Source organism: Phlebotomus argentipes, unplaced genomic scaffold, assembly GCF_947086385.1.
Source record: "Phlebotomus argentipes unplaced genomic scaffold, Phlebotomus argentipes genome assembly scaffold_18, whole genome shotgun sequence".
NCBI classification, from domain to species: Eukaryota; Metazoa; Arthropoda; class Insecta; order Diptera; family Psychodidae; genus Phlebotomus; species Phlebotomus argentipes.
In genome coordinates, this window is record NW_026776177.1 from 2884220 (window position 1) to 2907522 (window position 23303).

General features: G+C 38.5%; 1 protein-coding gene across 1 annotated transcript in view; it reads left to right on the forward strand.

Annotated features, from left to right (window-relative positions):
* The first annotated feature begins 338 nt into the window (after positions 1-338).
* Positions 339-23303, forward strand: part of LOC132260101 (glutamate receptor 1-like) — a 35738-nt gene continuing 12773 nt past the window's right edge. The window contains exons 1-6 of the mRNA XM_059758030.1: positions 339-974; positions 2876-3028; positions 15326-15453; positions 19040-19169; positions 20700-20953; positions 22028-22192. Of these exons, the coding sequence (XP_059614013.1) occupies positions 875-974; positions 2876-3028; positions 15326-15453; positions 19040-19169; positions 20700-20953; positions 22028-22192 (930 nt within the window). The 5' untranslated portion in view covers positions 339-874. The remainder of the gene's footprint in view (positions 975-2875; positions 3029-15325; positions 15454-19039; positions 19170-20699; positions 20954-22027; positions 22193-23303) is intronic.

Genomic DNA, 23303 nt, shown 5'->3' on the forward strand with positions numbered 1-23303 from the left:
ATGTATAAATTATGCACAGACTGAGGGGAATATATAGTGCGCTATGATGGAGCATTATTGCGAATAATTTTGCATTTTGGGCCAAAGTTGGGGCTGAACTCGCATTTGATTTGTGTGAATTTTCTCTTAATAACAATTTAATACCTTATTCCCCGTGATCTTTCTCCCTCTCCAGCACCCATAACTCCTTATCAGTGCACCCTCGCCAACCCTCTCGGCGCTGGTGGAGAGCTTTCGTGGCGGAGAGGCTGCGAAAGCTGGGCGTCTGCGCGGGTGAACTTGCAGATTCTCCCGATGGACTCGAGAGCAAGCTCTCCTCCTGGTGACACTTTTAGTACAGTGGAGCATCTCGAGCTACTCGGTCATGCGATCACGCGCGTCTTTGGTGAAATCTCGCGAACACCTCACAAGGATTAATCTTGAGGAAAACTCACCGATTTATCACCCCCGAAACAGTGGATGTTTGGGCCCGTGTGTGGCACTGCAAGTGATTTGATTGATTTCTCAATGTGAAGCTGAAAGAAGAGAGAGAGAGTAAAAAAAAAACCCGTGTGTTCTGTCAAGTGTGTGAGGATTGATCCTTAGGCCTGAGGAGGAGAGAATTTAATACTGCCGGATTGTGATGGATTTTCTACCCTCCAATTGCGATTGATGAGATTTCTGGTTGTTGGGACGGGGTGACGGGGATAGTGAAGAACAGGCTGGGAAGAAAAATGTGCGACATGGGAAGGATTTCCTCACTGCAGCGAGGAAATTTCTGAAAATTTCCCACGAGAAGGCCCGGAAAAAGGAGCATAGAAAAAAACAGTGAAAGAGGAGGATTAATAAATCACGCGCCGAGGCAACATTTTTGTCTTAACCCCAGCACAGTAAAATGATTTTCACCACAAGAGCATCAATCTCACTAATCATTGTGGTTTTGACCACAATGGACAGTGGATTAACACAGATATCGACGGAAAAAATACCCCTTGGTTAGTACAACACACAAATGCCACCCTTTTCTCAGTGCATTGCCGAGCTTGAGAGGAGCTTTTCCCGCCACATTCGCAGCCAAATCCCACCAGATCTTGCGATAACTTGTGCCATGGCATTTTCTGATGTGTATCATTAATTACGAAAACATCAACATGACTAATAAATCTGTGAGGTTGAACTTTTTCGCCTGCCTCGCAGGCACAAGAAGTTCTGCCGCTGAAAATCGTCACTTGTATCAGCATTTGTGCTATTTGCATTTTTCCAGCGCCGACAATCTTCCCAAACTACCATCAAAATGAAGATTGTTTCATTACAGAAGTGTGTTGTATAGAAAATTAGAGCCTCAGGGAAGTAATATTAATTCTCCAGAAGGAATTCTGGGCTAAACAGGATATTTATTCTGATGGAATAAACAGTGAAAATCCCTCGAAGGGGTTTACAGAAGCTCCACTGCAAATTCAGTGGAAAGCATTCACTCTTTTCCACAAGAAAGTTTTCAAACTCTGGAGTTCTTCTCGAGAAGTCATTATTGTAATATTTTCAAAATACATGGAGAACATTTGTCGCATTCTTAAATTCTTCCCAAAGTGAAATGTAAGAAAGACTGAAATGCAAGTTTCCTGTTTTTCCACACTGTGAGAAAATTGCAATTCAATTCACTTCAATTCCGGACTATCTTTTCCACACATATTTGCTGAATTGGAAATTGTACAACTTTTTATTCGCCAAAATTAACTCAAAATACATTTAAGCAGAAATATCTATGAAGCTCGTGTCTCATTATTAGTGAATTGAGGATTTAATTGTACAATTTTGGCTTATTTAACTGATTTTGTATGAAATTCACACGATTTTCGGACATTTTAACACGTTCGAGAGTGACAAAGTTTCGCGCCAAATGATTGACAATAGGAAGTTCCGCTTACACAAGTATATTCGTGAACATCAAAAGCTCCCAGATAGCATTTATGTCGATGATGGCAACGAAATGTAATATTCCTGGCAGAGCGGCGGGAAAAAAGAGTGAGATGGGAAGCCTCAGGGTGTATCTCTCCTTTGATATCTAAACTCAAACTCCCCGCGCGAAGGGGTGTTTGTGACAAAAACAGGGCGGGATTCGCACCATCAAAGCACAGCGATAAACTAAAAGCTATAGAAAGTAGAGGAGTGTATAAACACTTTCGCCACCACCTCTAGAGGGGATGCTGTCTTGTGATGTTCACTTTCAAGTGACGCCAGACTTGCCTTTAAAAGTTAGCGACAAATGCGAGTTAAATTGAAGGGTGAGAAAGGCGGTTTCTTGGAGCATTTTGCAAATATGTATAGTGAAAGATAGTTGGGGAATGCCGTGTGACCCCAAATTCCCCCAATCCGACCTTCAATGGTGATTTCTTCACCTCACAGACTCCCCGTCACAGTGTGGACACGATGAGCAAACAACTTTGCATACCGGCGACGCTTAAGCAGCGGCGGTAATTAAACTTTTTGGTAGCCTGAAAGCTCAGCCCCACCCACAGAGACGCTTCAATCTAATCCGCCATGGCACATCTTCGTCTCCCCGGGCCGCCGAGAATGATAAATGAAAATAGTAATTATCAAATAATTAACAAGTGCTTCGGGAAGACATGAAAAACCCACCTCGCGCCCCAAAAATCATCAACTCCGTGGGTGGGAAAATTAGAGAAGGGTGAAAAAGAATCCCTTTGGCGACACTTTTTCCCAACCAGACAAATAATTGCGTCAATTGAGAGGCGCTTTTTCCCTCCCCCACGCCATTTTCCAGATCAATTAGGCTCTCTCGGCTCGGCGAGGAAAAGCGGCAAAATCAAAGAGAAAAGCTTCTCATGCGTAGCTGAATAAAAGCTTGAGTGGGTGATTGAATGGTGGAATTTTTCAGGTGCAATATTCGAACAGGGAACAGATGAAGTGCAGAGTGCTTTCAAATTTGCTGTCCTCAACCACAATTTGAACATTTCAGCCAGGAGATTTGAGTTGCAGGCTTATGTGGATGTTATAAATACAGCGGATGCATTTAAACTTTCCCGCCTCAGTAAGTAACTTTGTACACTAAATTTCTGCATGCACGTACAAAAAGCTCTCTCCTCCCTTGTGGCAATATAATAAAGCGATAAATCACAAAATACCCACCGCTGGTATTACAGTGAAATATGTCGGGATTGTGTCGACTCCGTACGTGAGACACTGCAGTGGAAAAGTACAGTAGAAATTGTCACTGACCACTGAAAAGCTCTCGTTTGGGGAAAAATTAATGTTGCACTTGAGTGAAATGCGAGGAAAATACAATTTGACCCAATCTAGGTGTCTTTCAGGAGCAATTCCAGCGTCGTCTCTGAATGTTTTATGCTCCAATTCAAGAATGGAAAGCCACTTGATACAGAACGTCTTGGAGTTAAGCAATGCAATTCCTTTATCAAGTGACATACAAGTGAGCTTAAGTGACTTTAATATAGAATTTATTAATAAACCATAGATTAATATTGAAAGATTAAGTGGAAGTGTTGCAATTTATGCAGTATTTGGTTCACAGCTTCGGGTTTCTGTTGATTATTTTACTCTCAGAAATACATTTAAAACCAAATCTTAGTTTTGACATATTTTTCTAGGTTTTGGGACTGATTTAAAACTAAATAATATGATAAGAATTGCGTCTTTTTACTCAATGAAAATCGTGATTTTAGGAAACAACGCAAAAATCGAACATAACTTCATCTTTTTTTAAATATTCGGTCCCAATTTGAGTTAGAAATAAAAAAAGAATATTAATTTAAGGATTATGATTAAGAAAAATACGCAAAAGTGCAATTTTAGCGGAAGAAAATCAATAAATATTGTATGAAAACGTTGAGTTTTAAGGTTGTCAGTTAGATTTCAGGTATATTTTGGTTAGATTTCGGTTAAATCATCTGTGAAGTCTGAAGTCCCGAGAAGTGTTAAGGATTCTTTATAAAAATTGCGAAAGTGTCAGAAAGTGATGTACAAATTTTAGACATATTATCTTCTCCTTGAATTTTCGAGAAACTTTGAATTTATTCAATGAAAGAATATTTCTGACTCTGGAATTAACTGAAACTTTCTGAATTATTTTTCTCAGTTATTTATTCTTATCATTCTTTGCTCTCAAAGTCCGACAACTTCGCTCCGACTGTGCTGAACTGCAATAGTTTATGCTGAGCAGATCATTCAACTCAGGCCATCGTGTGAAGCAATTTTTCCCCGAGATAAATTCACAGACGACTGACGGATAAATAAGAATGAGTAATATTTGATTCCATGAGAAATTCCTCCGCAGTCCTTTTTCATCCATCTCAATTCAATACTATCGGGGAAAATGATTTATCGTCTTTTTTTCTCGCGCCGTTTCACTCTCACTCAAATGCACAAGGGGAAATTTATGGGTTTTTAAAGAGGTGGAAGGAATGTATCTAAGAGAGCGAATATCTTGCGCGGGAAGCCAGATAAAGTGCAGCTTCCGTGTTAATATTTCGTGTGCTCCTGCCACTAATTGCACCCCAGGATTATTGATGGAATTTCCGGCGAAATGTGCGATGGAGAATTTTTCAATTATCCACTCTCATGATCGAGTGCTGGCGGAATTTTCGTCCAGGCAAGAATTCACTTTGCTCCGGCGAAGAATCCGTGCTGAGAGAGATTGATTTTTAATTCGCCACCCACATGAAGAATAGAGGAAGAAACTTATTAAATTCCTTGTCATCCACCAATTGAGATTTATGCACGCGATGAGCAATCTTGGCGCGGTATTTTATTTCCACAGTCTTCAAAATTAAATATCAATTTCACTCATGAGGGAAAATTCTCATGTATTCCATTTCCAATTTTTCATGCAGGTTTATCTCAATTGATATCAAATTACTCCCCCCGAAACCGTCATACATATATTCATGTTTGTTTTTTTCTCGGCCTCTTGGCTCCTCCACGAAAATACGCTGGAAAATAGGCCTCACACCACACATTCTCACAGAGAGAAAGGGAGAGAGAGTGAAAAAAAGAAGCACAAAAGACAATATTTATCGAACACAGTTCAGTATTTTATGTTTATTTTTCCCATCATATCAAAATAAACACACCATTTACAGTGAATTGCTTTGCAATCATATATTACTGGGAATGAATTGCGTCAAGTTGCTGAGAATTCATTAAAATAATAAGTCAGAACTTTCAGAATTGAGAATCAAAAATGCACTTTTAAAACAACCAACGATTGCAAAAAGAACTTCATTGAACAATTTTTGCCATGAACAGCGAAAATGCACATTTTCAAAGCTCTCTCGTGGCCTTTTTTTATAGCTTTTCCTCTGGACTTTTTTTGTCTTGCGCTCTCTTTTTCTGCACTGAGAAAAAAGGATAGAATACAAAAAGCGAGAGACAATTTGAATGAAAAATGCGATTCTGAAATCCTCAGGCTCCATTTCCCAACATACAAACTTCTTCAGCATCTTTCGCTTACTTTTATGTTTATTGGGAGATTTGCTCCAATGTGATTTCGCGCTTCTTCTTGCATCAGATTTCTCCTTGAGCTCCTTTTCGCTGTGAGAGAGAAAACAAATTTGTTTGTGAATTAAGTGATGTTTTCCACAATAAGCATTTAATTTGTATGAATATTTACATCGCTTTTCAGCAGTGCAACGTCACAATTAGGAGATTTATTTCAGTTTTCACATTTCCTCAACTCAAAGCTTTAAAGAAAAGTCTGCTGAAAGTTTATGACAACTTGCATATTCACGCCTAAGAACTTGAGTAGTGTAGAAAAGATGTTGCAAAAGCATAGAAAGTATTATACTCATTAAACTTGTATATTTTCCCATTTCATATTTTAAAGAACTTTTCATCCTTTTTTCCCATCAAAGTTCTGTATAAAAGAATATTTACACTGAATTGCAATAAAATCTTGATCGAAAATCCAGCAAAATATCTTTTCCAGTCTGCAAAATCTTTAATATCAAGACAATGTGGAGATAAATATAAAGAAAAACGTTCAAAAGCTCCCAATTCTTTAGATTTCTTTTGATGTTTTCGCTAGAAATCATCACAAATAATCCTTTTATAGGTTATGTGTTAAATTTATGACGGATTTAGTGAATAATTTGCATTCTTAGCACATTAATCGCTACTTATTAGAAGAATTAAGCAAAAAAAATCGAATGCGGACTTGAAAAATGTAAATTCAATAAACTTTCTGGGTGATTTTGACTATGAATTAGCAATTTTTACTTCATTAACAATTCATAAGAGCTAATTTTGTGTCCTAGAAAGTTTCCAAACAGAGTCTTTGATCTCCTATAGTAATATTTTGAGGTTATGCTTGGAAAATGATCCGAAAAAAGCGAGTTTAAGTCGATTATTAGCATAGAAACTGTCCAAAAACTTGAAGTGTTGGAAGCGTTAAGAAGTGATGTACAGATTCAAGGCATATTATCTCCCCCTTGTAGCCAGACACATGGATCGATCCATGTTGTGTGCAAATTAGAGGAGAATTCAGAGCAATATTCGCACGTCTGAGCTGTAGATCTTTTCAATTCTAGCCCAAATTCGCGCACAATGAAAGGTATTTCTCACGCAAAAGCACACGGAGAGTCTTCTAATTAGTGAGACATTTGTAGACAATTTATTAATTTAATGTGTCTGTAGGAATTTGTGTAGAAGAACATAGCTAGGAAGAAACTTTCGGGGAATTTCGTGTAAAAACATTGCGTTCAGAGTGGCACAATTTAAGCACAGCGTTTAATTAAGGAGAAATTTAGATGACCAAACAATTTGCCGTGCTGTGCTGAGGAGAGCTGCAGCAAAATATGATACAATTTATAGACTTGTGTGTCAGAGAAGAATTATCCTGTCACGAGGAATTGTAAATCAAATGTGAAAGAAATTCCTACGAGAAGGAAACAAATGTAGAAATTCGCCAACATGTATTCGCAATATTAAAGATTTTCGATATGTCATGCTGCGCAGCAGATCTCCCAAGAGCCCGAGGGGGAATCCCACCCCCAGCCACCACCACCCTTTAGACCCTCGAGATGTTGCGAGGGTTGGAAAAAAGTGAAAGCTCACACGGATTTCAATGCGCCGAAAGTGGATGCAAAGTGGGTAAAAAGAAGGCATTCCACGTGAAGAAGTCACAATAGTTGGGAAACTTTTGCTATTTCCCATCGCATTTTCATATTGCATCCGAAATATTTCCACCACGTTGCACAAGGAGAAAGGGAAGCCGCCGAAGGCAATGGGACGCCCTATACATAATGCTCTGGCAGCGTGAGGTGAAAGCAAGGGGTTTCTGTCTCACAAGATTGCAAAAGCCAAGGAAGATATTAAATTCAATTTACTGGCTCTCATTGCAATTCACGATGGCAATTGAATCAATACCAGCCAATGAGCAAAGAAGAGCAATATTAATAATGTATTTTGTAGTACAGATAGAGAAAAAGCACAAAAGTTCAAAAGTTTTCAACGCAACAAGGAATCAAACATTGATTGTGATACAAATACAATTGTATCAGATGTGAAAGATCTATAATATTATATTGTAGAATTTTACTGTAAGCATAAAAGTTGGAAATAAAACTCAATAACATATTCAAATGCAATTGAAAATTATTTGCTGATAAATCAAAACAGCGCAATTCCCTTTTTTTCTTCCTTGCTGCTTCACTTCTCTAACCGCCATCAAATTATTCAGAATAACATTGCCAAACATGTGAAAATCAATGGTAGCAATATTAAAATATTCATGGAAAACATATGAATTCAAATGAGTGATAATAATGTGTAATTCACTCAACTGTCTAAAATTACCATATCAGACTTTTCAATCGCAATCAAGTGAATTATCACGGAATTTGTCACAGCATAAACGGATCATAAATTCTGCAGACTTTATGCTCTCTTTTTCTCCTTTTCTCTCTCTCTCCGTGAGAGCAATTTGCAAAATTCCATCCTTGGACTGGCGCTGAGAAATTAAAAATTTATTACCAGCACGTTTTCAGCACAGCAAAATCAACCGCCGAAGTGCCATTTAATGACCCGAAATATTTTCGAGATGATAAAATCCCCATCGACTCACATCCGGGAGTGAGAGCATAAATGCTTGCAAATTTCTATTTGATATTCACCCCTTGTTCTTGGCTCGCAAATAAAGTGTGAGCATAATATCAGATATATCGATTACGAATGTGTTTGCATATGTGGTGTATTAAGCATTCTAAAATACCACCCCTTCCCTCCCCCACCCCGCCGGATGGGGTGGCTGTATATATTTAGTACCCAGCCCGCACCTTTGACGCTCCTAGAGGTACATAGTCAGGAGATGGCATCATCAAAAAGGGATCGAAATCCATTTCCCTCTTTGCCCTGAATAGAAATCGTGTTTTTATTCCACTCCCCTGCGGTTATAGATCAATCGTTTTGTGCGATGAAGACGACGTCGGAAAATAATCATATATATAAGGTCGCTGGGAGGGAGTTCTGGTTGCTCACGAGGGAGAGGTCTTATCGCAGTCAGGGGGCGGTCATCCAGCCACAATGCATACCTTTGGGAGCTTCACGCGCATTAAAGATGGATTTCATCGCAGATGAGTTGGAACTAATTATATCATTTAGCTCGGTTATAATCACACAATGTGTCGGAAATCATGGACTCATGTAGGGGAGAGCGGGGGGAACAAATTCAGTACAAAACTGCCCTACTTTGGAGTCATTTCGGACAATTTTGCTGCACATTTTGACTGCAAAAAGACAAAGAAAGCCTTCGAATGACTGAAAAATGTTATTTCATGGCCAATAGATTATCTAATTAAGAATAAACTTAGAGATTTTCATTGGGTTTTCTGACTTAGCAGAGAAACATTTAGTGGAAAATTCATTTCTACAATTCTTGGAAGAACACTATTGAATAAAATGAAGAATATCAAGATATTTAACTTTAAAATACGTGACTTTAGTTCTATTTTCTCTTCGAAAAAGACGCTGTACAAAGCTGCCCCACTCAAAATTCCTGCATTTGCAAATAATTTATCTAATTACTAAAATATACTCCCAAGAAATTCTATAATAGTAGATTTATTTCTTGTTCTTTCGTGGCCTGGATAAGAAACACGATGTCTGAATTCAGCCTACTCCGATTCTGCCCCTCTCTCCCCTACAGAACATCCCGTCTGTGTTCTTCAGGCCTTTGAATACAAGAAGCAGACCAAACTGAAGAGACAGCGACTGTTTGGATTGACGAAGGGAACTATTTTAGTCCATTCAGAAGAGTTCTTGAGGAATACTTTAACAGAAACTAAACAAAAGATTATTATTTCACTTAAAAATCAACACGTTTTGCTAGAAGAACTTCAATTCGCAGTTCTTGGCCCAGAAAATAGCCATTCATGGTCGCTTTCTGAGCCACACAATCAATGTCTCTGCGCTACAAGACGAGAAGATTACAAGTGAAAAGTGATAAAAGGGAGGTTAAGGAAGAGTTCAGCTATTAGCATCTCATCATTTCTGCGATCGTTAGTCAGTGTCAGCTGAGTTGCTGCCATATTTTCCCAATTCTGCGACTATGACTGTGTATAAATGAGCGATTGGATATATCTGAGCCTCGTGTGGCAATTTTCCGCTCAATTAGTCGCCCCTCGAGTGTGGTTTTCTTCACCAACGCGTCATCACGTTGGGCGAAAGCTTTCGTCTGATTGATAACTAGCTGGCATTTCAATCAACCGTCATCGTCACTTCAAAGCTCCGTCGCTCCGCATCCTTCCTGGGCTACACCTTGTCAAAAGCAGCCCTCGAGTGGGTGGCGAAGGGGGTGGCGAAAGACAAACCGAAGAAATGTGGTGCGAAAGGCGGGAAAAATTGACTGTTGTCAGTGTTGGAAAGTCTCTTACACGTCCAATGGAAATTTATGTGGAGGAAAAGTTGCACACATAAATCGTCGTGTCAGTGTAGAAGCCATTTGAGCGCGCACAACATTTACACAACTATCAAGAATTCATTTGTAGGAGATTAAGAGGGGAATTGAGGAAATGGCAGAATTGTAGAGCACAAAATTTTCTACCATGTTTCCCGCGTGTGCTTTCGCGAATTAAGTGCATATATACCAAACATTTTTCATCTCTCCCGCGTTTTGGCAAAACACGCCGGTATGATGGTAAGTTCTTGAATACAGCTGAAAGTCTTATTGCCATCTCACTTATTTATGGAATAAATTCTAATTATCTTGTTAAGGAGTGGAGTCTATTAAAGTTATATACATCCCCAATGTGTTCGCACAGCGCGCCTCGCACTGTTTTGTATGCGAAAAGGCAAATTCTCGCCCTCAACTTTTAACAAACACACACCCCGAGACACAAGGAGATACAGGAGCAACTTTTTGGGGGTGGTGAAAACTTTCTGCAATGCCCGTCTTCTGCCACGGGTGTATTTCCTCAGTCGTTTAGAGTCCGTGGGCCAAAAAGAAGGGGCGACGGCGGAAAAAAGTGTGCGATATTTTTGCATTGCAGCGAACAAGATGTAAAACATTTCCATAAAATTCCGCCAGCAAAGTGAGAGAGAGAGAATAAAAAAAAAAGTCCGCCCAGCAGAATTCTGTACAGAATATTTCCATAATTCATTAAATGCATCGTGTTGTGTCTGTATCTTTTTGTCCATTTCACCCTCTGTCAGGGTTGCGCCAACGCTGTGGCGTTATTAGGGAGTTTGATGTCGCTTTATTTGATTACACACAGAGTTGAGCTGGATTTCCACAGACTGGAGCAAATAATAAATAATTACAAACCAGCAAATATCCCTTGATCTCAATTTGCTAAGACAAGAGTTTAACTATGCAGAACATCAGCAAGAGTAGTTTTTCACTCATTCTCCCCCTGTTGAAACTTAATTCAAAGGGGCAGATATCACGATTAAAAGTGGTGTACAGCTTTCAAGGAAGAGTTAGCAACAAATTGAGGCATTTTCTATATTATTTTGCATAAAAATATCACTTTTCTTGCTTTTCTAGGTTATGTTCTTGATTTTAGACAGATTCTGTGGTGATTAAAAACACTCAAAATCATCAAATTTTGTGTTCAAGCTAAGAATATTTCTCTTTTTCTGAGCAGAGTTGAGCATTTTGTTGCGAAAAAGCTTCATATTGATTAAGAAAAAGCTTTCAAATCAATCATAACCTCACAAAATATCATTTCAGCGTAGTAAAATGTCTCTTTGATTAGTGTTTCCCGCGGTTTGTGCATTAAACTGGCAAATTCAACCTCAATTTCTTGTAGAAACATTGAGATATTCGCAATATATATCCATTTTCCAGATTTAAAATGGTTAGTATAGACATTAAAATCATTTCTTACAATCTTTAATCTAAACTTTTGAAGAGCTTAAGCTTCTTGAGACGGAAAAGGAGTCTAAAAAGCGATGGAAAATGTCTGTAAAGGCGTTCAGAAGTGTCTGAAGTGTTCAAGATTCTGCACAGAGGCTAAGAAAGTGTCAGAAAGTGGTGTACAAATTTAAGACAAATTATCTCCCCTTCGCCTAATTCAAGCGTGCAAAGTTATGCAAATATTTTGGTAGTAAAGTGCAAAACACGTTCTCCAATTAATTAAAATGCAAAAGAATAGTAAATAATTTAGAATGGCGTGTCGGGAGAATATTTATTGTGGGTATTCTGTGAGGGGGTGGCTTTTAGTGACAAAAGTGGAGCAAGAAGGAAAAACCAGCAGTGGAAATTTTTGATTCTCTGCGGCATTTTGGTGAATATTGAGGGGCAAAAAAAAAACTGTTCGATGGACTCCAATTAGTGCCATTTTTCATGTTAAAACATGAAAATCTTTCACTGTGCATTTTAATCTGATTTCAACTCGCCCGCGAGTCACATTAATCAATGACAATTGTATTAAAATCGAACGCAATAAAACTTTATGTCCATTTTTGTGTCACGAGCATCGCGGGAATTTGTATGGAGTGACAAATTAATTAGGGAAATTTCCACGTAGGGTTAACATGGCAATTTCATAAAATTGGAACAATTGAATACAACCAATCAGAGGTGGTATTAAATATGTAAATAAATTGATTTACGGTTCGTGTTTATCAAACAATGTATCACAATTTCACATCTCGAATTTCCAATTAAGATCACATTTCAGGAAACCAACGAGATTGCGTCATTATGCGTCAGCACAAGAGCCTTTAGACTTCGTGTGCTGGGATATTCTGAGATGGTCTGGAATTTCCAGCAGATGTAATTCTCATTTTTTCCCAGTCATTTTTCCTGGGTGGAAATACCTCAATTCGCGTGGAAGTTCTCTAAGTGCCTTTCTTTCCACCTGCGCATGAACGTCAAAATTGAGTTCAATGTATTAATTTCAAATGGCAGCTTTTTTGGGATGAAAGTGGAGAAATAAATTAGAATACTTAAAATGATTGCGATCCTTTCCTTCTTGGGCTCCCTTGGGGAATTTATTTGAAAAGTTTTTGCAGATTTCTCCTCTGCTTCTGCCGTTGGAGAAAGAAAAAAAAGTCCTGGTAAACGCGTTTTCGTCATTACTCTTCACGAAGATTGCAATTGAGTGTCTTGAAAGAGGAGCTCGCTTTTTCGCGGAACAATTTTATAATGTCCCCATTTCAGCTATTTGTACTTTTTTAATTGCTTCCGCGTCTCTTCGCGCTCCTCTCCTTTTGCAATGGGAAATTTAATGAGTACTGGTTGCATCTGTAATGCACGGCGTGGAATTATTGCGCGCAAGGAGTTTGTGTGATTGCCAGAAAGGATGTCTCTTTATGGAGAGAATCAATTACACTAGCACGTTGGAGAGACATAGAAAAAAAAACTCCATCTCAGATCCTTCTTGGAAGAGAAACTTTGAGCATTATCTGCCATCAAATCCTTCTTTTTTTCCCCATCTATTGACTTGCATGACTCTCCTTGCCGGGTGTCTCTCAGGGGTGCTTCGGGGGACAGCGAAGAAGCTCTGGGACGACGCCAGATGAGAGAAAGTTTGTAGGCGTTGTCGGAATAATTAAAGGCGGATTTGCTCGCCGGGCACAATATGTTACATGTCAGGCGATGGAGAATTTTATTTAAGGCTTCAGCAGGAGCACAAAAAAAACGAGTGGTTTGAATTAAATTTGAAATGTTAATCCACTGAAATTTCCCAAACGAAAACTCCCTTAATTTATGAGGGGGTGGAAAAAGCCACGGAAAGTATCGATCCCCAATTCATCATCCAACAAATTATATTGAAGAACGCTGAGCAAAAACACTGCAATTCCCAGACGAAATACCATTTCCGCTCTCACCATTCGCGCAATTTTGTATGGAATTTTTAATTGGATTCCTCGCTGCAAAAACAATAAATTGGAAATGAAGAAACACACCCGTGCGCATTGAGAAATTGTTAATCAATTTTATGATTTATATTTGCAAAGTGCTCAAAAGCCCAACAATATTTGTGTGTGTGGGTGAGGAAATTGAGCAAGAAACAATGAATGGTTTCCCACTTGGCAGTTTGTGCTGGGAAAAAGTTTCCCTCAGCGCCTCTGCAACTTTAGCAAATGAATGAAATTGACCCCCTAATTGTTGGTAATTAGACGAGAGGACCCATTTTGAAATTTGTTGTGAATATTTATTCAAGAGATTAAATTATGTCTGCTTCCTCCATTGTATTGTATAATATTCTGTGCTGTTGAGCTTTTGGCAAGTTTCATGGCACTTTTTCTGGTCGTTGTCCTCTCCCCAAAAGCCCACCCACTGGGCGGCCCTTTAATTTAAATGGGTCACAATCTCAGACGAAATACTGCGCGCCCCATCTTCCAAAAGGCATTCCTCGGGCCGAGGAACTCCCCTAAAGAAAATGGCAAGAGAAGCGCGCAAGGGAGAAAAAGATAAATTATTTTGCTCCATTCTCAATCTCATCTCGCAACTATCACACAGTGTTGTAAGTCAAACACTATCACGGGTGAGCGAAACTGGGAGGGTTTTTTGCCTTCTGCAAAATACAATTTTGCCGGGGTGGAAAAGAAAATCGGAATCCTCGAAGATTTTCGCCTCGCCATGTCATTTCTGCTGTGCAACATTTTTCTCAACATTTCTCTGTAGCTCCAAGCGACACAAATCCACCTCTTATTGCTGGATATCCACTCACTTTACTGCTGGATTATATTTGTAATGAGAAAATTCCTCCCAATTGAAAACAAAAAAGCATGCGAACAAGCGAAATTGTATAATTGCTAATTGTATAAAAGCAAGATTATAATAATATTCACTAATAAAAATCCTTTTCACGCTAAATTTGCTAACTTTGCACAAAAACCACAACACAATTTGGCTAAACAGGATCAAAACTTACTTCCGAATTGTTTTTAGTTCTATCAAGGGGGAGATAAAACGACGAATAAAGTCAAAATCAACAATATTCTGCAAATTATACTACCAATTTTGGTTTTATCCCCTGAAAATTAACTGGAAATTAACTGGAAACTAACAGAAATACAACTTATATTTAAAAATTTTCATCCTTTTACTGCCTTTTTGATCTTAGTTCGATTCTTTCTAGCTTAGAATGACAGATAATAGGTAAGAAATTGAGGTTATGTTTTACTTTAGCGCTGTTTTTAACAACTCAGCTTCTAAAATCATGATTTTCATTGAGTTTAAAAGAAAAATTCTATTAATAAATGTAAATAATTACAATTTATGTGAAATATTTCTTACTTCACATAAAAGTCACATAACCTAGAAAAATATATCAAAATGACGATCTAAATAGTAAAAATGAATCCTAAGAGTAAAATAATGAATTGAAATTGCTCAATTTAACCACATCCTCTTCCTAATACATCTGGCTAAGCTGTACACCACTTCTGATCAGATTATCTCCCCCTTGATTTATGTGAAACACGAAAATTTATAGAAAATGTTCAGTGATTTCATATGAAATACGCTTGAAACTCTTCTCAAATTCTCATTAGCATTTTGCGCGGAGTTTTCACGTGAAACTTTCGTGATTAAAAGAACATCCTTTGTACTTAAATTTTAGCAGTAAATTTTCATAGAGCTTCAGCCACTTGCGGACACTCTGGGGCGAATGAAAGCCGTGATAAATGATTGTGGATTAAAGCAAAACTGTCGAGTGTCAGAAAAAATTTCAATGCATTTCGTATGAAATGGAATTTAAGAACCTCCGGAATGACATGCCAAAAAGTCACTGGACGCTTTTCAAACCCCCTCTTTTTTTTCCTCGCGCATAACAATTGAGAGTGTAAAGTTTTTGCCATTTGTCTTGAGCGCCTTTTCGCTGTGAAATTAAATAAAGATGAACTTTTTCTTCTTCCTTTGCAGTCTGCAACCAATTCTCGCGGGGCGTCTTCTCGATGCTGGGCGCCGTGTCACCGGACTCCTTCGACACCCTGCACTCGTACTGCAACACATTCCAGATGCCATTCATCACACCCTGGTTCCCAGAGAAGGTGAGAGACCGCGAGGGTGGCTGTGAATTTTCATTAGATCTCATGCCATCGCGCTTCATCGCATTATTTAATAACGTCATTTATCACACAACTTTTCTGATATTTCACCATTTTTTTTCGCCGCGCACCCATTCCATGTCCTTTTAGGCGCAATGCCGGTGGAATCGCGCCAGCCCACTTGGCGTGGAGTTTTATTTAATGTTTTGTGGATAGAATGGCGAAAGGAGAGTGGCCGCTGAAGAGGGTGTTGATAATGAAAATTTAATGAGTCGCGCCCAGATATCGTGGTTCATTGAAAAAGGGAACCACGAGGAAAACTACCACGCCGAAGGAGGGTGTGTACTTAACAATTTTCGGACAAAACATGATGTGATTATTCGATGGGAACAAATTAATAATGGGCCAAGATTGATGATGTTGTTGTGTTACGGATGAGTTGCCATCGAGATTGTATGACACATAATAAGGCGAAAGAAAGTTGAATGTTATTTTAATGGATAGAATTTTCCATCCAATACACACACAAGGAGCTCACCCTTCGGCACTCAATGCTTCGCAGATTTTACGATGAAAATCATCTTCGGGGGTGCTTTTATGATAAATTTCCACCCGCGGTGTATGCGTGAAAAGCCCCTGGTAATAGAATTATGCCATCGAGCACTTCAAGTCACGACATTACAGCTTTCTCTTGTCATTCGCACCACCCCTTCCTTGGCCCACCCACCGAGGCATTTTCACCTCCACAGCGCCAAGCGGCGGGGGTGGGGCGGAAAAATACTCTGGGCGACAATTAAAACAACTCGAGGCACTTCCGTTTCGGAGTGTCGTAAATTTGTGCTGTTTATCAACTCAACTCCGCTTGGCAATGTGACAAAACTTATGTAATCGCTCTGCAATCAATTCCTGTCGGATGTATCAATAAAAATCTCAGTTTCCGCTGACACTCCAACACACACACGTGGACTTTCACGGGACAATTACGTGTGTCTAAAGGGATGAAAACCGAGGGGTTGCTAATACAGATTTTGCTGATGCTGAGGCATCAAGAAAGCTCCGTTCAGGATTTAGATCTTAGAAAATATGCCCAAAATGACACAGTCGAAGATTCTGTGTGGGATTTAGAATAAAAAAAAAGTGGAAAATGAAGGAGAAAAACATATTTTAGGTATCAAATTGTCTCTTCGAGAGATGCTTTAGGTCTTAAGATGGATTTTAGAGCGTTGAGAGAATCATTTCAACCCAGTTTTGAGAACATTTCCAAAGTCTATAAGAGAAGAGAAGGAATTTGAGGTGAAGTTTAGGAAGGATATTGAACGATTAAAGAACAGTTTACGGTTTTTCTCTACTCTTGATTACAGATTTTCGTCAACAATATTAATAATCAGAAGGTTTTCCAGGTTCACAGTTGTTTTTATCGTAAAACCTTGAGTAAATCCGAAAATATTCGACTTAAGATCAAATATTAAAGTAATATTGTCCAATAATTGATGCTTGCAAGCTTTTCAGCTGAGAAAATTTTTTTTTAGTCTTTAAACATTATAAGAATGATAAAATATCTGTTTTTTTATAGAGAACAACTGCAAAATGCACTGAAAATTAACCCTTTAGCAATCCCTAGGCTGCAAATTGTCTTATTTGGTGATTTAGTTTAGAATCTTGTGTCCTGTCATCTTCACTTGAGTCTCTAAATAATTATTCCAATTACTATAAACTCTCCAATCAATATTTGAACACTAATAAAGCACGTTTCGATTAGAAATAAACTAAATTTCAATGCATAAGTTTAACATCAATGGTGAAAATGGGAAAGTTTTCGATACATTTTTGTAGTAAAGTTTGCTGATTTCAATGCTCTGAAAACGTTTAAACACCGACTAAAGAAAAACATAATTTGAATAATCACTCAAAGCACTGAGAATTAATAGTTTGGCAGCATAAAATTTCAATTCCTATCATGAAACCATCGATCTTGGCGTCATTGGGATAAATAATCCAATTCACAAATGGAAGAAAGGATATATTTTCTGTGCTCTCAATCTTCCCGGTGGTTTTTCTTTGTTCTTCTTGTCCCTCTAAATAGGATTCATTGTTAAAAATCGTGTTGAGATAGTCTGAAGAAAAGCTTATTCTCGATGAGTTCAAAGAATTCACCACATTTCTCGAGAATTGATTCCTCCTTGAGAGATTTTCTCTGCCTCCTGTGTATCCATATAACCTAGTTCAGAATACAATTACAATGCATGAAGGCATTGTGGAAAGGGGGCGGAAATGTGTAGAGCGGAAAATATTACATATGATGAAAGAAAGCAACGAAGTACTTTTGTGAAGTGAAACTCTGTGTGAGTTTTTGTAGCAACATTTCTCCAGTTTATTAAATTTCCATTTGTCTCTGGGCTGCGGGGCAAAATGATAGAACAATAAACACTGGGCGCAAACGACAAAAGCCTATACATTTTCCCACCCCCTCTCCCCCTTCTCGAAACAGGAGAATTAATTCAACAATGAAAATCTCCCTTTTTTCCAGCCATTCTTCTTCTCCTCGACAAAATATTCCCCAAACAAAGACAAATCTTCTTTGCTCAGGACTCTCTAGATGTTAAATATTATCCACTGAAATTTTAATGTTTAACCAGACAGCATAAGAGGTTCTAGCATTACTTATTTACAATAGGGTCGCTTTCGCACAACGATTGAAAACCCCCTTTTCTAATGACGTATTAGAGACGTTTCATTAGAGTGCTTTAAATTTTAAATGCTTCGCCATGTCATCTGTGGCGAAGTTCCACATTAATTCAGGGCAAAAGTGCATAAGCTGAGGAAATTGTAACACACAAAGTTCAACTTTAAGACACACACTCGCCCATTAACATCAGCTGTGACGCTCGAGGAGGCGAGAAAAAAGTACACCGCAGCTTTTAACCTCATTTTAACACCCCATGTTCGTTTTACTCATTAATTTTATGGTAAAGAATAAGTTGCTTTTGCCTGCGCTTATCGCGGATATCTTAAGACATTTAATTTTATGACTTTAATAAGATTTTTTTTTTCGAGAAGAGAAATTGCTGTGTAGTTAAATTTTGCTGCTGATTTCTTTACGGTCTGCGATGGATAATTGGCAATTTGGAGGAAATCAGTTGGAAAATAGAATGAAAGACAATTTCCCTCAAATTTATAGTGTTGCACTTCATTAGGCCGAAAGTGACGAGATTTGGCAATTTCATGATTAACTTCACATGCAATAAACTCTGGGATGAATTTGGGAATTTATATTTTATAAATTTTTTCTCCCATGAAAATCTTAAGAGCATAATGCAAGAGGATGAATTAGGGTAAAAATTTGAGAGGGGGTGGGATAATAATCAGCCACTTCCCCTTGGCTTGGTCGCGGGGGATGAAAAATGAGAGCGACGGAATGCCATCAACTTCTCATGTTGCGGCATTTTGCTAACCGCGAGTGATTTATGCCAGCGCGAAAATCACCCTTTTGATCCATCTGTATCGCGCGGCGAAATTGAATTCCGCACACCTCGCGTTTCAGGGTCGCCAACATGTTTGGGCGTAAGTGAAAAATTGCCCCTTTTTGCAGGTCCAGAGTCCGTCGTCGGGCTTCCTGGATTTCGCCGTGAGCATGCGGCCCAATTACCACGAAGCCATCATCGACACGATCCGCTTCTACGGATGGCGGAAAATCATCTACGTGTACGACTCGCACGATGGTAAGCGATTGTATGTATTAAAGGGGGTTTTTCATCCCACCGAAGATTTACAAACCGTAGTGCTGATGGAAATGATAGAATTTAGGGTAATTGTGGTCAGTTTGGCGGAGAAAGATTTATTTGAAAAGATACATAAGAAAAACACACACATTTACGATTGCCATATATATGATAAAATATGATATATTTTATTACTCCATGTAATATAACTTCACTCATAAAAAATATTACCCAATTTACACACAGTCACTTAACCTTAAATCTCGTCTTTGGTTTTACGATTTTGCCCGAATTCTTACGTTGAATAAACAAAGTCAACGTTTTTTCCATTGACTGAAAACATTCAAATCAAGACTTGTTTTGGTCAGTTAAATATTTAGAATGGTAAGTATAAAATGCAGTAAATAATTCTTTTGGTCAGTTTGGAGGATTCGACAGTTTAATGACCAAAATTACTTATTTACTGACAAAACTGTAAAAATATTAATTTTTACTATCAATTTTACTGACAAAACTGATTTTTATACCGAGAAAACTGAAATGTAACTGAAAACACACGATTAGAATCACTAAACTTTAAAATTCGTTTTTAATTGAAGTTTCTCCGTTTAATTAAAAATCATAATTTGAGAAAAATAATAAAAAATGACTATTTTCTAGGTAAAATTGCACAATTGATTAAAATTGATTATTTTAGCAAAATATTTAAATAAATTTTATTATATTTTATATTTTCAATATATTTTAAAAAATCACAAATAAAATTATTCAAACATGATTATTTACTAAGTAAATTTGCAAAATTGATAAAAATTGTATATTTTTGTCAAAATATTTAAATAAATTTCACTATATTTAAATATTTTATATAAATTAAATAGCAAAAAGTCACAAAATCTACCAGAAACTGGATTTGAACTTGCCTTTAAAGTTGAAATTGCTGCCCTCTGGCGGCAATATATGGAGAAAATAGTCGAATATTTCAATTTTGATAAAATATTCCGAAAAAAAATCAAATAATTCTAATATATTTTGATGAAATTAACAATAAATATAGAGTATTCACAAATTTAGTTGTCTTAAATTGCGAATAATTTTCCTCCTTGCTTGAAATTTCAAGAAATTCAAGCAAAACAGGAATAAAACAGTGCAGAAGAATTCAATAAAAGTGCGCAAAAATTGAAGAACAACATAAGAAGCGGGAGAGAATTTCGCCATGAGAAGCACTTCAGGGTGAAATACTTGCAGAAAAGAGCGGTGCTTTTTTTCCACAATAAATTTAGTGAATAAAAGTGGCATTTAGTGCCTCGCCTGGTCAGATGAACGCCCTCCGTCCGCATCCCTTAATACTCTCACTTGAGTCTCGGAGATTATAATGCTAACTCGCACATAATCTCTCTTGATATGAGTTTTTTGTGTGAAAAATGAGAGTGGGCGGCCAATGGGTGGGGCACGTGAAGAATGAAGATGTTGGAAAGGACAAATCCCACGACCTTTTCTCACCCTCCCCCGCCGTCGTTGTCGTTGCAGGACTTTTACGACTCCAGCAAATCTACCAGGGCCTCCAGCCGGGCAATCAAACATTTCAAGTGGAAACTGTAAAACGCATATCGAACGCCAGCGAAGCGATAGAATTCCTGCGAGTGCTGGAGAATGTTGACCGCTGGTCGAGAAAGTACATCGTTCTCGATTGCTCAACTGATATGGCTAAGGAGATTATCGTGAATCACGTTAGAGACATTTCGCTCGGCCGTAGAACTTATCACTACTTGCTGAGTGGTCTTGTAAGTATTTTATTTTCCATCCGTCATAAATTGTGTGCCTTTTATATCCATTTCAGTCACCCTTTTCGCCCCACTTTCCCGTCGCCCGCCCACACTCCTCGTCCCGCCCACTCCCGCAGGACACGGGCTCGTGGACAGAAAATCATGTTACGCAAACCCCTCAAGTTTCCATCTTCTCCCCATCCGTCCACTGAGCAGCGTATAAAATCCTTCCTGAAGAGAGGCTCAATCCGAGAAATCTCGTGAACTTTGGAGATTTTCTCCCGCCACGAGAGTGAAATTCTAGGAATTAATGATCACTCTCGTCCCGTAAATTCTTTAGAGGGTCTCCTCGTTTGAATAATCCTGCATTTTTCACACACCGCCCGAGGACATTTCGTTCTCTATTCAATTGATATTCAGAGACACCTCGCAAGGACATAATTTGCACAATATAAGTGATTTTTCATGAGGTGAACTTTCCCGTGGCACGGTAAACTTCTCAGCGACACACAATTTTTCCGGGGCACGGAAACTTTCTTCATTTCCCCCACATTTTGATCCTCTTATTTTCGGACAAATCTTTAAATGTATTATCGCCTTTATACCGAAAGAATAATAAATTCAATTCAGTGTGAAACATTGGGTGGAATATTATATATATATATATATACGAATCCTTCTCAGCGACCTTCAGTGCTAAATATCGCTTAAGTTGGGAATTTCTTTGACTGTATTTCAATGTAATTTTGAGAGAAATCTTGGGTTACTCTTCATGGAATCCCAATTGAAGCCTTTACTGGAGAAAATTCCTTTCGATTCCTCATAAGAATTGTCTCTTGTCCTCCCCGACTTTTACGAGCACACTCAATTCCCGCTCCATGACTTTTCCTCTCAGTGTTTCAAATTTAGAGATACAAATCTTCCGAAATTGGACTCTCGGGGGGGGGAGAGACTTTGGTGAAGATATGGAAATTGGAACCCAACCGAAATTGTCACTGTAAAACCGAGCAAAATGTGCTCCCATTACGCCAACTGAAAAAGGACATGTGAGCGGATATTTTAAGTAAAATTGTAATTTATTGTAATTCACAGATCATGGATGATAGATGGGAGACCGAAGTGATAGAATATGGTGCCATCAACATAACTGGCTTCCGAATTGTGGACACGACGAGGCGCTATGTGAGGGACTTTCTCGATGGCTGGAAGAAGCTCGACCCGGCCACGTCTCAAGGGGCCGGCAAAGAATCAATATCGGTAAATTACTTTTCCCGTCTTTTTACACCCTCGCCTTTATCTCACCCCACGCCACACACACCCGCCACAGCTTTTTCCCCACCCCCCTGAGCTTCTTGGCAAATAAACTTTTGCCCACACACACACACACACACACATATTTCCACCCTTCACGGATTCGCCTGGTGTGGAGCATTTTTCATATTTTATCTCCCCGTCCAACAATTCACAACTTGATCTCTTGACACATTGTATTTAATAGTTAATAGAGTCTGGCTGAACTATTCGTGTGCTGAAGCTTCTGGGGGAGGAAAAAGCGACCATGAGACGAGCTTTTGCTTTTTCTCATTTTCATCTGTGGAAAAAAAACAGAGACACAAAAGCATGGCATTTAATAGAGATGGAAGAGGCGAATTAATTGCAAATTGAGTGAAACAAGCGAGTAGATTTTCCAGCAAAACCATATGTGGATTGATACACCAAAAATATGCAATCAATCATTTCAAATTAATGGGATTTCACGGGAAATGGATTACACGTAAACAAGCCCAAGTGCCTTTATTGTTATTCAACCCAAACTACCCACGCGCGTGTCCCAAAACGAAAACCACCCCCCAAAAAGCTCACTCTCTCACTCCTCATTGTGATCTGCCATCTTCCCAAAGCCATAAATTGACGGTGATGAGTTCGTTATGACAACATTATTTTCCACAAGAGAAGATGTACTGCAAATGCCCCCTAATTAGAGCTGCCCTGCAAGGGAATGCTTGAGATTCCACCCATGTAATCTCATATGAAAGACCTCCGCCTCCAGTGGCATCGAGTGAGGCGAAGTCTAAATTTGATTAAGCTTGTTTGCGCAGCATAAAAAATATATTAATCCTATTGATGGCATGCCATTGAGGGCTCCGTCTCAATGCGGAATTTATTTTTAAGGACGCCTGAATTGAATGTAAGGAGAGTCAATTCAGAGGGATTTCTCAACTCAAAAAGATGTTTTCTTTTTCCTCCGCAACCACTGAATCGTCGTAATTGATTGGCCAGAGTCAAGAAAAGTACATGAATTACCTCAACATCCATGAGAATATGATGAAATATGAGAATATGGATGAATCTAGAGTTCGTTGAGTAT